We start from the raw sequence: 15,033 nt of genomic DNA, 5'->3' as shown, positions 1-15,033 counted from the left end.
AAATACGTGATAGTCCTTCCTGTACAGGCAGGAAAAAGGAGAATTGTCTTGGAGGGCCAGGGACGTAGGTACACATCTGCATGTCCCCAAGAAGTTCAGATGCCTCAGCTGGTGGGGTGGCAGACGTCACTGGAAGCAGATGCCTAGGTGGCTCACAGTGTATGGCTAACGTAAGACTGGCTGCCTTCGTTCCAGTTTTCGGTGTGGATGTACTGACTGCAGGCACGCTTTGCCTAAACCTCACCTTGCTCCCAAAAGATACGGTGTATGCTTCTGCCCCCCACCGCCCAGGAGGTTCTCTGAAATTCTTGCCATATCCCGAGGTGCCAGTGTAAATGTCCTGGTAGCAGAGAGCAGCTGCCAGGCGTTGCTGCGAATCCTGCTGGTGCAGGCGCCCTTCTGGCAAACGGCTCCATGGCCAGGAGAGCTGCAGTTGGGCAGTGTGGCTCCTGCCGGGTGCCAAATGGGCAGGAGTGAGTTTCTGCCCATGGCAGTGTCGCTTATTGCCCATTTGGGCATCTGTTTAATGAAAAAAATAAGTTGTTTTGGATTACCCAGCTTGTGGTAATCAGCTAACTTGATTTTTGTTACCTGAAAACCCACGGAGTGAAGTTTGAGATTTGAATAAATCAGGAAGTGACTCATAGGCTGAGGCAGAGTGCTGTATCTTAGTGGTGTCCTACTTCCATGTTACAAAAATAAAATACACAAAAGGAAGCTTAGGAACTTAGATTATGAGGGAGAGAAGACAAACCAAACCTCCTCTTCAGAAACTGGATCCTCACTCATTTAACAGAAGTACATTTAAGCTTATTTTGCATTTAAAATATCAGAGCTATGCAGTTGCTGTCTTCTGTAGCTCCTCCCCTCATTCAGTTTTTTCCATTTTCTTTGTTGTGTGTATGCCTCTTGTTAATATGTCTAATTGTTTTAAATTCCAAATTTATGAATGAGAATTCCTTGGTGTGGACAGAAAATGGAAAAACTTGACATTTTTTATCATTACTTGTCCTTTCATACTACTTGTGAATTAAAATAATGTGAGAAAAAGATACACTAGCCAGAATCAAAGTGCATGTGAAATACATGGCACACAGCAGCTTCTGTAAATTACATGTAAAAGAATAAATGTGATATACTTGAGTTAAACCCAACAGATTCTATCAATATTACGATACAGTACTAATTTATGACAACTAATGTGAAAATGTTTCCATTTCTATTTACCTTTTCTTGGGCTTGTGCAGAATTGTCCATGGAGTGCATGTTCTGAAAAGAAATGTGAACTACAGCTGTTAGTTTTATTAATGGATGGAAACTTACTTCTTAAGTAAAAACATACATGAAATCATGAAATAGAACAGAAGCAGTCTGCCCCTTTTGATTTTTTAAAAATATTTTTTCTTTTTTGTTGTTGTTACAATTCTTTTTGACAGCTCTCCACCTTTTAAGTGAAACAGCCTGATGGTAAAAGCATAGAATTCAGGGAACAGAGTAGATGTTTCAGATTGCCTTCATTTATCTAAAAATGAGTTCTCCAGTAAAGCACGACAAAATTTTGAAAAAGAAATTTGTTAAGGGTTTTTTATCTTCAGCTTATTGGTAGTGTCATGGATATCACAATTCCTAAGTGACTGGGTTCTTCCTTCCCCCGTCTTTGATGGTGACAGGTGCTTAGGGCATGAAGACTTGCTTCTTGAAAAGGAAAAAAACTAATCATATCAAGTGCAGTAGAGCTTTTGTTATTGTTCCTGTCTTCAATGGTATATATTACTCTTTACGTTTTGTTGAGCTTAAATTTAGAAAGATTAAACACAGTTTTCGAGATTAGTATTGGGGAATTAAAACCTTGTTGAATAATTTTACCTATTTTTTAGAAGGCTGGATGTTTCAATTAAGGTTTGCCTGGAAGAGCAGAGTTGATTACATGAGGAGGAACACAAGCAGTAAGGTCAAAGGCTTAGTGGGAGGATACACAGAAAATGCTAAATAAGAGGTTTTGGTAGTTTCATCTTTTCCAAAGTACGGCAGTAACAATGAAAGGCAATGTTGTCCCCTAAGCTTTTTATATTCTTTTCCTTTGAGTTACAGGCTGCATACTTAGGAAGTTCCTGCCATGACATTGAAAGGATAACTTGTATGTGTATGAAGTGCTAGGCTTCCTTTTATTTTTTTGAATGGCTGATGAGTAAGAAATTGATAGCTTCAGCTGTAAAGATCTTCAAATGTGGTTAGCCATGTTTTAGTTAACTTTCATTGTTAGATGAACAACTTGATTTTTCCTTTGGAAAGTGGGAAACTATTTGAATTTTATAATTTAAATCGGAGTATTTGTTCTTTCTCCTTTGTAATGGCTGAATAATTGTGATTGTGTTCCAGGATTGTGTTATAATATTACCCAAATATAATATGGGGTATCTTGATATCAAGAATAGCCTTTTGTGTTTTCATTCTACTGTGCAATATGAGCACTTACTGTGTTGGAGTTTTGTAAGTATATTTGTTTTAATCTTTAGGCCTTGGAGGGTATTTTTACAAAAACTTGATTACTACTACATTTGATGCCTTTTTTTTTTTTTTTTTGTTAAAATTCGTCAATATTTACTGTTTGTTTTTCATACAACGTCTCCTTTAGTGTATGCTATTCCTAGGAATTTTTAACATCTGTGACTATCTTTCGTTTCATAAAGTAAGTAGGCAGTCAGCATCATTTAGATATGGCTGACGGTGCTTCTTGTCTATCCAAAAATGTTGAAATATGATCTATTATGTGCATAGTTTCTCAGTGTTAGAACTGAAATGCGAAAAGTGTATGATGCTATGATTTTCTTGCATGTATTCTGGCATCCCCTAAGACCTAATGCAATTGTTAATGAACTTCTTTTATTTGCTTAATCATGTATATCAAATGGAAGCCCACTGAAAAAAGTCTTTGAACTGGCGTTAGTTGTAGGCATTAATAGTTTGGTATAATGGATTTAAATTAAATGTTCAGAAGGTTAAGTGGTAAATGGGAGAGAGAGGTAGATAATTTTATGGTTAGATAATTTTTTATTTTTTTTTTCCTAAAATGCTTAAATACAGTATTTTCTCTTACTTTCTTTAGGGCTGAGGGTAGCCCAGGATGGCCGCAGCTTCATATGATCAGTTGTTAAAGCAAGTTGAGGCATTAAAGATGGAGAACTCCAGCCTTCGGCAAGAACTAGAGGATAACTCAAATCACCTAACAAAACTGGAAACTGAGGCATCTAATATGAAGGTATTGCAACCTCTGTGCATGTGTGCATCAGTGTTTCTGTTACTACCTTTTGTGTCGTGGACTGATAGTTGCTCAAGAAGTTCTGTGTGCTTTTAGATTCCTACAGAAGTAATTTTCCAGGCTGTGTGAGGGAGAACAAACAAATCTACTCAGTGAAGAATTATATTTTTTTTTAAAACTGAAAATTCAAATATTTCAAAACATTTTTTTAGAAGCAGCTTCCAGTTTTCATAGCTTGTTTTCTGGTGTGTCATGATAGGCACTACCATTGTAGCACTGCTGTACTTACCAGCAGGAAGTCCAGTCTGGTGAGACAGTTTGACAAAGGAAGTATTGTTCAGCTCTTGAAAACATGGGACAGACTGGAGGTTCTCAGTGTTTTAAGGTAAGGTTAAAAATTGTGGGATTTGCTACAATTACAATATTTAACATCCACCAAAAGGAAAAGTTGGTTTTAAAATAAACCCACAAGTTCTCTAGCCTGTCCCAAAGCCTAAATTCATATTTAATTTCACATAGATATGTCCATCTATTCTTTATGGGCTTGGTGTAGGCCTTCAGAGCCACCTATCCAAGAGGAAACACTAGGCTCAGATGGAATTTAGATGGATTTTGATCAGTAGGAAGATACGTACACAGCTGCATCTGTGCGATCCATGACAATGAACAAGGCAAATTTCACAAGCATTATAGCTGCATTAATGTAGCGCTCTTCCTAAGCTGACAAATCCTGCTGCTTTTTGGTAACAGCCAGCAAAACCAGACTGCTTTTGTCACCTCAGTTAATATGGCTCAGAAATTGTTGGTACCTCTGCATATACTGCTGTATAGGGTAGTCATATTCTAAATATGAAACAACATTTGTATGTCCATCTCATTGCTTTCCAAAGTTCATATCACTGACTTGCTGTTCCTTTATAACTAATCTTTATTTTTTTAAATATGGTAATCTGACGAATATAGCAATTAAAAATACTTTGAACTGAACTTTCTTTTCCTCCAGTATGTAGGCTGTGACCTGTATATTCACTGTAAAACTAAAAATTTTCTTGTGTTCTGAAGTACTGTCACTAGTTACAACACTTGAAAGAAGCACAAATTTTTCAGATACGTTTAATCCTTGCATTGCAGTGTAAAATGAAAATGTCTCTGCTACCTAAATTGAAATGAATTTGTAGTCCTTTACACTTTTTCTTGAAACAGTGCTTGGCATGAATATCTGTGGAAAAAAAATTGTTTGTTGGCTCAGTTATGTATCTGAAAGCTAGTTCTGTTATTTATACTGTTTTTCTTAATATTATAGCAAATTTGTCAGTAACTCGCCTCCTCTCCCTGACATTGCAGTCTGAAATAGGAGAGGGAAGAACAGGGGAGATGATCTTCCTCGTAGTTTTCTGCCCTTCTTTTTCCCCATACAGTTCTTTTTTTTTTTTTTTTTTTTTTAAGCTTTTGTCCAGATAATTAAATTTCCGCTGACTTAGAGACAGACCAGCTGTATAAGCTGGTCTCTAGGGCATTAATTTGGGACGTGGAACAGCTTTCTGTCCTTACTTCAAACCTGGCAGACCACCAAACAAAAAAGTGGCTCTATCACACTCCACAGAGGCGTATTTATGAACATATTCAGAGTAGATGTCACATTTTTTCTCTCCTGAAATGCCATTCTAGATCTAAGGAATTTACCTGAAAAAACCTGTAAATCAAATACCAAACTCAGTGCGTTTCTTCTGATTTTAGAGGATGGGTGGGGAGGAGATTGTTCAGATTAGGTTTGTTTTTTTTTTTTTAAATCCATATTCTATTAATAAATCCCCAACTGTATTCCTTAGGAGGGCTTGCTTGTGCATCTGAACCAAGAAGCTGTTTCTTTCCCTTGTTTGTTTCATATGTGTTTAGAAGGGGTTGAAAGCTAGCTTTGACTTGACTTGAACCTGAAGGATGGTATGGGAATGATCTTGGAGTCTGATTGGAGTCTGTGGCTGAAGTTTGACGAGGATCATTGCAGGATTCTCTTTAGTCAGGAGATAATTTTAATTTTGCAAGCTTTTGGAGAAAGCATGCGGTGGCTTTCTTCCACTGAAAGAAGCTGCGTGATTTGTGTGGTTTCAGTGCCATAATTAGGGACAATTGCAAGAAAAGTAATCCGAAGAACGAGAGCAGTGGAGATTGAAAGCCCTTTGGCTACCATATAAGCAGTTAAAACTCCAAATATTTTGGAAAAAACAATTCTTTGGGAGTATGTAAGTGTCGCAGAGCCCTAGCAGCCTCTTCTACCAAGTAAAATTCCAAATATTAGTGGGAGAAGAGGAGCGGCAGTGGGGGAGAAAAGCTGTGGTTCTTTGGCATATATAACTGGTTTTTCACCATGAGCTTCGATCTCTGCACTAGTGCAGAAATATCTCACTGTGATTCTTTGGAGTATTAATGTGCTTGCTTGTGTCTCTTTTGCCTTGTATTCTTTAATTGATTGTCAAATACAGTAGTTAGGAAGGGCATTTTAAAGACAATATTATATCTTTGAAGAAATTTATTTTGGAAGTAGTAGTGTTAAAATGTTGTGTAAGCATGCCTCATCTTTATAATCGCTCCATTTCAGAAATGTAAGGTAATCATACTGGAATTAAAAGCTTAACATGAGCTCATCTTGCACATGTATTTATTATAAACTACTACTGACCTATATAAGAACAGTGTCTGAATGCTTGATGTTTAAAGCTCAGTTTTATTTGTAAAAGTGAAAACTGTTAATTTGCTGGTCGGAAAACAACATGATCGGTAAACACACACATCACATAAAGATAAATTTGATAGTGGGGGTAACAAAATGGTTAGTAAAACACTGTCCACTTTGGTTTTTTAATTTGTGGTGTCCTAGGGATTAACTGTTCAAACAAAAGAAATCCCTCAGAGTATTATGACTAACTTGGGAAATTCAGTTGTTCCTATTGGCTTATCATCAGATGAAGTACAGCAGTTTGGTATGATAAAATGTTCTCTCTAAATCAACAAATACACTGTTTGATGGTCAATGAAATAATGATGTTGGCCCTTAAATGAAGAGTAGTTTCAGTGTCTCAATGTAGATAGGAACTGCATAAAAAAATATTTTTAGGAAAAAATTAACATAGCTTTATTTGAATTCAAAACCTGTGAAATTCATGAAGAGACAAAAAGCAGTCCAACATTGTCTACAGTACTGTGTGCATGTAAATGTAGGTTTTGTCAGACTGTCCTGCCTGGTTCTTGTAAAAGACAAGTTTTTGTGTTAAGGATGGCATAGATATTTTTTTTATGTCAAAGCTAATTGATATCAGCATGTTTCTCCATATAAAATCTGTGCAGAAATAGGTATATGTAACTTAACTTCAAGTACTCAAGTAGCAAAAGAATAACATCATGCTTGATTTCCATGCTCACTATCTGACTGCTTGGATGTTTGAGTAAATGAGTAATGCGTATTGTGTAAGACAGCCATCTTTGTTATACATGATGATCTGTGGACGAAACATTCTCTCTTTCATCTTCATATAGTACACTTAAAATTATATTCTACATACGATTTCCCAGCTTGTTTGATGTCCTCTGTTTTGTGTCCACACGTATCAGTAATAAAATAGGAAGACTGTCAGTGGAACTGATTCAGATTTCTTGAATTTTTTAAGAAACATTCTAAACATCAAAACATACACTGTAAAGAAACAAGGCAATGATTAAACTCTTGTTCTCAGAAAATCATGAGCTGCTTATTTATGATTTTTTTTTTTTTACAGTTTTTGTTTTGTGGAGGGTGTTTTTTGGGCAGATCCTTGTCCTCGTATAAAGGTTTTAGTTTTATTAATTTTCTGTGGGGTTTTTTGATTGTTGGTTGGTTTGTTTATTTTAAGGAATTCAGGTTTAAAAGACTAAGTCCTAGAGAGCTGGTTGCTACCATGTCCACTGAAGGTCCAAAGAGTGGTTTATTTTTGGCAGGGATGGTGTTAGTGAGTTTCTTCCAAGTAGACAGCAGGGTAATAAACCTTGTGATGCTATTATTAAGCATTATTGTTAAGCTAAGGTACTTTAGTGTGATTGTGAAAGAAATTTTAAGCCTATAGAATATAACATCCCAGATTGAAGTGTTTTGCCTACTTTATGAGGTTGATTAAGTAATACTCAAATTAGCAGAATTAAAGGTAAAAAGTGTGTTAAGGAAGATGCTATGGTGCCTGTTTTTAGTTTTGTTTCTGTTGTGATGGATTTGTGAGACTAAGAGAAAGCTTATATCTTGTTAGAACTGAGCGTGATTTTATAATTAAATATGATTATGTTGCATTTTGTTTTGTCTGCAAATATGTTTTCCTATGATATCTTCTTATGACTGCTTAAAGGGATGGATACAAATCCTTAGCAGGAATAGAAGACTGACTAGCAAGTTAGGGACTTAACAGTTGCAGTAGCTTGTTTGTTTCATTAAAAAGAGGGAATCTGAAAAATGTACTGCTTCCAGCTTGGAGTTTTTTAGTGTATGTTTGTTTATAAAAACAGAAGATTGGTGTTCAGAATGTTCCAGGAGCTAACTGACTTTCAACATTTTGACACTCTTGTTACAGTTTTTGGACATGAACTCTTAGTCAGCCTTGTATGGATGTAGTATTTTGTGATCTTTAAGTCATAAGACTTAAAAAAAAAAAGAGTGCTGATCCTTTACATCAGGTATACCAGTGGCTGAATCACATCCTTTTTTAGAAGTTTGCACTTGTAGGGACATAAAATATCAGATACTATTGGTACCCATTACACCCCTTGCCTAAATTTTAAGATTTGCTTTAAAACGGCTGCTGAGGGATTCTCTCTTTTGGAGTAACTGCTTTTGTAGTGTGTGTCTCCTTGAATAGATAAGCAGGTGATCACATTTTCTTTGAACTCACCAAACCCCATTTTATGGTCATCCAATCTTCTTCGCCACCATTTCTTGATATTTAGCATTGAAAACATACTTTATTCTGAGCAGCTGTCTCTTATCGTCAGTGTTTAATGATCCTCATTGTAAAGCACAGAAGGTGCTAGTAGGTGTTTTTGTAACTGGCCCAAGAATTTTTAGTTCAATGTATCATGGTAAGCCGTGTGCTTGCAAGTTAGAATTGGAACCCCAACATGTTCACAGGGGCCTCTGATACATACAACTTTACAATTTTGTCATGCGCTATATACATATGTAGTGTGTATGTATCTATTTGAATATGAGGTTCCTCAAGTAGCAAGTAGATGATAGATAAATACATGTAATGGGTACCCATGTTTGCAATCCCATCTTCAGAAATCTAACAATAGTTTTTCTTCTAAGGTACCAGAAATTATACATTTTGCTGGGCATACTTACTGTGCCAAATAACAGCACTTTCCCATCTCTTTCCAAAGGGAGAGTGTTTTTAGCTTCATCTAGCCTTTTCCCTTTTTCCTTTTATCTTCAGAGAAGGTATTTTTAATTGGCATTGCACACGGTGTAACATTTCACCAAGGCATATAGAAATAAAAAAGTAACTGAAAAATCAGTTTAAGCTATGAAAGCAGAGCTTCAGTGCCCAGAAGAGCAATTTAAAATAGATGTATTTGATCTAGAATTGATATTCGTGAATAAGCTACATGTAGTAAGAAAACTGTGATATAATTTGAGAAGTTTGTATTTGACTGTTGAATTTAAGTATCGTAGGCATTTCTTGGTGCATCCTGTTACACATTAGCATATTAGCATCATTTCCAGAACTGTCACTGGAAATCCGATTTCCAGGTGATCTGAGTTATCTGGTATGCTCTTATTTCTGCAAAGAGGTCAAGTCAGATATAACATAGTGGATTGTAGTTGCTTCATGAACCAAAACCAATGGTGTGATACCTCCACAGTAATTGCTTATATGAAGCTTAAGGATATTTCCCTACTATGCAGAGAACATCTCAGTGGTCCTTTCTCAAATTAAGTGTCAGCAATAAAACTTTTAGAACAAAGGGCTAGAACAGGTATAGTGAAATATTGGAAATAAATTATGTTCACCCAAGTATTTGAAAGCAACATGAGAATGAAATTGCTGAACTGTCAACTGTAAGGTATAACCTGTTCCACCCAGTCCTCTTCAGAGTCGGTAAGGGTGTGGTATGACCCCTTTGGCTTTAAAGAAGGAGCACACTACAGCCTAAGGAAGAGAAGTCATTTACTGGAGTGACCATGAGATCTGGATACTTAAAGTTGTAGTGATGCAAATTTTTTCCCTTCTGTCAAAAGTCTTCATCAGTTTGTCAGACAGTAATTTCTTGTTTGTTCATAGATCCTGAAGTTCCTCTGTGGTAGGTTTCTTCCTTGCAGCAATTCAGCAAATATGGTGTCTCAGTCAAAGCTGCTGTTCTGTATAGTCCACACTATGTCAACCTTATGGCTTAAGAGAGATCTTCCGTTAGTTAGGTAGCCCTTAGCCCCCGAGATTTTGTGCCAGCATGTTTCCAATTGCTTCCTTATATATCTTCCTTTATTTGTTGCCTGTTAAATGAAAAGATACACTGTCAAACTATAGAATTCAAAATTAAGAAAGTTCGGTAATCTTTTTTTTTCTTCTTCCAGCAGACAGACATCTGCATTGCTTACCAAATTTGTGTGTATCTATGTAATTTTCCTGCAAGATCCCTTGCATGTTTAAGTCCTTCTGGTTGTAACAAGCACTGGTGATTGTCGGACAAAGATCAAGATCTGTGTTTAAAATGGCTTCAGCATGCAAGTTACAGAAGGTGGCAGGTGTGTTGCCACTTTTTAAGAAAAAAGTTTAGGAAAAGCTGATGATTTACAGACCTGCAAGCTTGAGTTTGTAATGGACATGTTGTCAGAAGCCATAGTAAAGAACAGACTATTGGTGGGCAGAGAGTTAACATTTCTTCTTAAGGAGAAGTATAGCTCACAAATATGAGTTCTTTGAAAGAATCGTTGAGTGGGAGGTAAGCAATATTGGCACTGGTGAGTCTTCCTGGTTTTCTAAAATTAGTTTAGTGATGTCCCTCATCAAAGACTCCTGAAGAACCTAAGTTGATGGAGGAAGGTTCTTTGATTACTATCCAACTTAAAGGTAGAAAATGAAGAGCGGAATAAATAGTCAGGGTTTGGAGTTTTTATTTTACCAGCAGTGTCCTAGTGAGATTTCTGCCATGACCTGTGTTTTTTCAACATACTCATAAATTATCTGGAAAAAAAATAATGATATGAAAAAATTTGATCATTTTCAGTGTGGTAAAAATGAACATGGAGTGTGAGGAGCTACAGAATAATCTTATGGTATTGAGTGACTGAACTGAATACACAGCAAATAAAATTCAGTGCTCCAAAGCATAAAGCAGTCATGACGGAAAACGGCCTTAACTTTCTGTATATAATGAGGCGTTCTGAATTAGCAACAATGTAGAAAGAGTGACAGAAATACTATAAATACCTGAAAATGTCAGGTTTTTTTCATAAGTTGTCAAGTTAGCGCTTAGTTTGGATCCAAAATGTTGGTCTGATATTGGGAGTTACTGGGTGTAGATAGGGAAATAAAAATGCTGTAATTATGTCAGGATGGACATATGCTGCTGCATCCACAAGTTGAGTAATATGTCCTGTTCTGATTAACCTCCTCAGGAAGTATCTACTAAAATTAGTATAGGTGCAAAAAAAATAAGTGTTAGGAAAATCTTCCTTAAGTGGCACCTCTCCTATGAGGGCAGACTGAGAGAGTTGGGGTCGTTCAGCTTGGAGAAGAGAAGGCTTCAGGAGACCTTATTGCAGCCTTCCAGCACTTCAAGGGGGCCTACAGGAAAGATATGGAGGGAATCTTTATCAGGGACTGTAGTGATAGGACGAGGGGTAATGGCTTTAAACTGAAAGAGGGTAGATTTAGATTAGATATTAGGAAGAAATTCTTTTCTGTGAGGGTGGTGAGACACTGGAACAGGCTGCCTAGAGAGGTTGTGAGTGCCCCATCCCTGGCATGGGAGTTCAAGGCCAGGTTGGACAGGGCTTTGAGGAACGTGGTCTAGTGGAAGGTGTCCCTGCCTATGGTGGGGGGGTTGGAACTAGATGGTCTTTAAGGTCCCTTCCAACCCAAACGATTCTATGATTTCAGGTGGAGAGAGCAGGAAGACAGAGAGTGACAGAATGGGAAGAAGGTTGTTGAGGTCTGAAAGATCATAGCATAAGGAAGGTTAAAAGTGAATTATTAGTTTCCCTTAGTACCAGATCTAAGGGTCATTGAATAACATCAGATAGCAAGTGGAAAACAAACAAAACAAGATTCGATTTTCATTGTAAGTCTTTGCCGTGAGAACTTTTGAGTGCCAAAATAATTGGATCAGGAGGTAGTATCCCTGGAAAAGTGGTTTCAGGAAGTCTGCAAGTCCATGCTGGGATTCAGGGCTGGAAGCTGGGAAGAGGACATACAAGAGAAATAAACAGTAGGTTTGAGTTTGTTCATGTGTCCTCACTAGGTTCCTGCTGTTGGAAGTGGGATGTTGAGGTGGGCATTTGGTCTGTCTCAATGTGAAGGACAGCATTTGCTCTTGGTGCTGTTAGTTTTTTTCCCAGCTAGGTTATGCTCCCTTAAGGAGGGAGGAGGATGAGGAGGAATTGCATTCCTTTCTAGAGTTCCTGAGCATTGTGAAGGAGAGGGGCCTTCAGAGGTTGGGCATGGGGGGCTGGAGTGCGGCGAGGAGGGCAGGTGATAGCAGCAACCTGGGAGCCATGGCTGAAGAAGAAAACAAAAGAGCCTGTGGTAGAGTAGGAAATGGAGACCTCTGCCTAGGCAGTGATGGAGAGCCCTTTCTCGGATGGACCAGGTGGCACAGGAGGGGTGGTCGGGTTGTACTGAGACTCAAGGATAGCAATGGAAGTGACACTTCAAGTAACTTTTTTTTTTCATTCAAATGGTTAGTGTTTTTAATTAAAAGTTTGGCTAAGTATCCTGGTTTATACTTCAGCTTTTTGTCTTGTTTAAAAACTTTTCAGTCGTCTTTGCGAGCTCAACAGAAAGTGTTAATGAGAAGGTCTAAGCAGATCTGCCACAAAGTTCTGGCCACCTGAAAAATAGGATGGTCCCCCGTGCATTAGTTTATACGGTGCTGGAGTACAGTTTAGCAAATAATTTCAGGAAAGCACTTTTGGTGAAAGTTTGTACTTCTGTCAATTGGGACTAAAATGTGTGGTGATTTAACTTCAAAAATTCTATATGAGGTGGCACTAGGATAGCTGTGTCGCATTGGGAAGTGATGGGTTTTAGGTGGTGGGTTTTGGGGTGGTTTTTTTTTTTAGGAAACCAGAGTTATTAGGTTATTATATAAATGTCCAGAGGATTTTAATAAGTTACCAATATGATCCCACAGGTTTCTTACAGTTTATGAAGCAGTTGCAAAGAATTACGATCATCCTGTGATGTCAATACCGTGCTGCTATGAGACTGTGGACACATTACCATTTTTTACTGTATCCTTTGGTTCTGGCATTTGGGTTTTTTGCATCATCCTCATTCTGCCAGCTTGTTGGAGAAGAATCCTGTTTACGTGGATACAGATGGTAGTGAAAGAAACTTCTTTTTTGTACTTGCTACTAGCAGCAGTAGAACATAAATTTTCCCTCCTTAATTAGCCTGTGTGTCACCGGCTGACAAGAACCTTATAGCATGCTCTTCATTTGCTCGTTGCCATGCAAGTAGTGTACCTCATAAAGTGGTGCCTATGTTGAATCTGCCCTTGCCCTGGCACTATTTCCATGTATCTTCCAGCCAACTCTTAATGAGTCAACTTCATTTTGTCTCAGTGATTTTTTTTCAGCTTTCTGGCTGATGTGGCCAAAGTTAAAAGTGTTTTTTTATATACTTTGTACTCCTGGCTCTTAGGAATTATTTGTATTGTACTGTACGCTTTGCTGACTTAACAGAGTTTGTTTTTCTTCTCTAAACATCCATTTTTTAAAAGCTTGTTTTGATACATGCTCTGTGTGGCACACAGAAGAGGCTTTGTCTTGATTTCTTTGATACTTCACTGAATTTTGTTGTGGCCCAGCTTTAGGGGTGCCTGAAGCAGGAACATAAATTACAGCAGACAATGAAAGGAAGTGTAGAAGGATCTAGAAGTGTTTTGAAGAACAGCTCAAGGTGCAGTAGTAAATGAGGAGTTTGTGTGACAAGTTTCCTGCTTTTCAGATGGAAGCTATGGGAAGGAATCAATAGATGGAAAGCATAAATTAAAGACATTTCAGTGCAATTCTTGTTTGCATCAGTTTTCCATGGTGAGGATGTTGCAATGAATCTGACCCCCAGATCTGTTCTTCACTTGTAGCACTAACAAACCTTGTGACTGAAATAAACTATTAAAAAAGTAAATTAAACAATAGAGTTTATTTTTACTTTTTTTATTCCTCTTTGAATGAAAAAAATACCACCAAAAAAAAGACTTTAAGTTGCATTTTGTTTTGTATGGGTTTGCACATTCAAACATTAACAAAATGCCAGCTGTAAGGGAGATGATGCCACTCTGATTTGGTCAGCTGACTTGTACACCCTATGATACAATTTTACCTGTTTTACAAAGAAACCTTCCAAAGTTAGCATGCTCAGTGCTCACAGGATGAAAATAAACCCTTGTATAAAACAGTGTTATTTTCTAATTTACCTCTGCAAATGAAGTCTTTCAACACAGATTTTCACATGTATAATGCTCTGTAGAGTCATGTATTTCTTTTGAAAGTTGCTTCTTGACAGAAATGCAGTCTGCAGGAAAAAAATGGATTTTTTTTTTTCCAGAAAATATATTTTATTTAAAATACTTTTTTTTTTACACTATTAAAACTAAAGTAAAACTCTGTCCTTTTCTGTCAGCTGGATTTCCTAGCTAAACCATGTCTTCTTGAATGAGCTGTGATCTCACTATGAGTAGGTCGCTTATGTCATGGAAATGGCATGACTGCAGTCACCGTCAGAAACACTGTATGCAGACACCTAAGTTAGTAGGAGAGAATTCAGTGAGAATTGTGAGATACAGATCTCACGTAGTGCTGGGGCATCCTGGACAGGCAGTGCTCAAAATCCCATTACATTTAGTACAAGCTACTAAAATATTTTGATTCGATTTGATAATAATGTCTGCTTTGCTTTCAGTGTAACTGAATTATATTATGTATTCTGAAATAATATAAATTTAAAAATTTTACTACAAGCTAACTGTCTTTGCTGTGCACAGTAATGAATTGGCTAGTTGCAGAAATTTGACATTACACCTATTTAATAGGCGAGAACTTTGAAAATATAGTACCATAGGAACTGACATTTTGAAAGTCAGGTCCGCTTCCAAATGGTTGGCTGTGTAGGTGTTTGCACAGCAGATAGGCATATACCTGTGCTCTTGGTGAAAGCCTGTTTAGGTTTATATTCATCCCATTCTGCACAACAGGTGTGATAAAAAATGAATAGAATGTGGTGACACCTTGTTTTGTTCTTTGATTAGCCATACTATCTTTCTGCTTTTTTCTCAAGTCTTCATATTTGCTTTATTTAACTGCTAGGGTGAACAGTCTTACTGTCCATGATAATAGCTGGTTAGTCTAGTTTGAGAGGGAAATGAGCTGCATATAGTCTTACACACAAAGGCTGTTCATACAGAGAGTTAACTCTTAGGGGCAAGTTGGCAGAATACTAGCTACTGTCTTTTTGCTGCCAAGTAGTCTTGCATTGACATTGACAATGCCTGATTTGAGGCTAAATTTCTAAAGATTTTAGTTCCTACTCGTGAAA

At 37.3% G+C, this 15,033-nt stretch overlaps 1 protein-coding gene across 6 annotated transcripts in view; it reads left to right on the top strand.

The window, feature by feature from the left end:
- Positions 1-3,124: 3,124 nt before the first annotated feature.
- APC (APC regulator of Wnt signaling pathway) overlaps positions 3,125-15,033 on the top strand; it is a 66,216-nt gene continuing 54,307 nt past the window's right edge. For 5 of the 6 annotated variants that reach the window (XM_086478947.1, XM_086478945.1, XM_086478946.1 and 2 more), the window contains exon 1: positions 3,125-3,259. In XM_086478947.1, the coding sequence (XP_086335073.1) occupies positions 3,125-3,259 (135 nt within the window). Of the gene's footprint in view, positions 3,260-11,647; positions 11,666-15,033 lie in introns of all 6 variants that reach the window. The other variant, XM_086478942.1, reaches the window with a different exon arrangement.

The sequence above is a fragment of the Leptosomus discolor genome, chromosome Z, assembly GCF_034619465.1.
Source record: "Leptosomus discolor isolate bLepDis1 chromosome Z, bLepDis1.hap2, whole genome shotgun sequence".
Lineage (NCBI taxonomy): Eukaryota > Metazoa > Chordata > Aves > Leptosomiformes > Leptosomidae > Leptosomus > Leptosomus discolor.
Note: the sequence above shows the minus strand (reverse complement) of the source record. Positions and strands in the feature narration are given on the sequence as shown.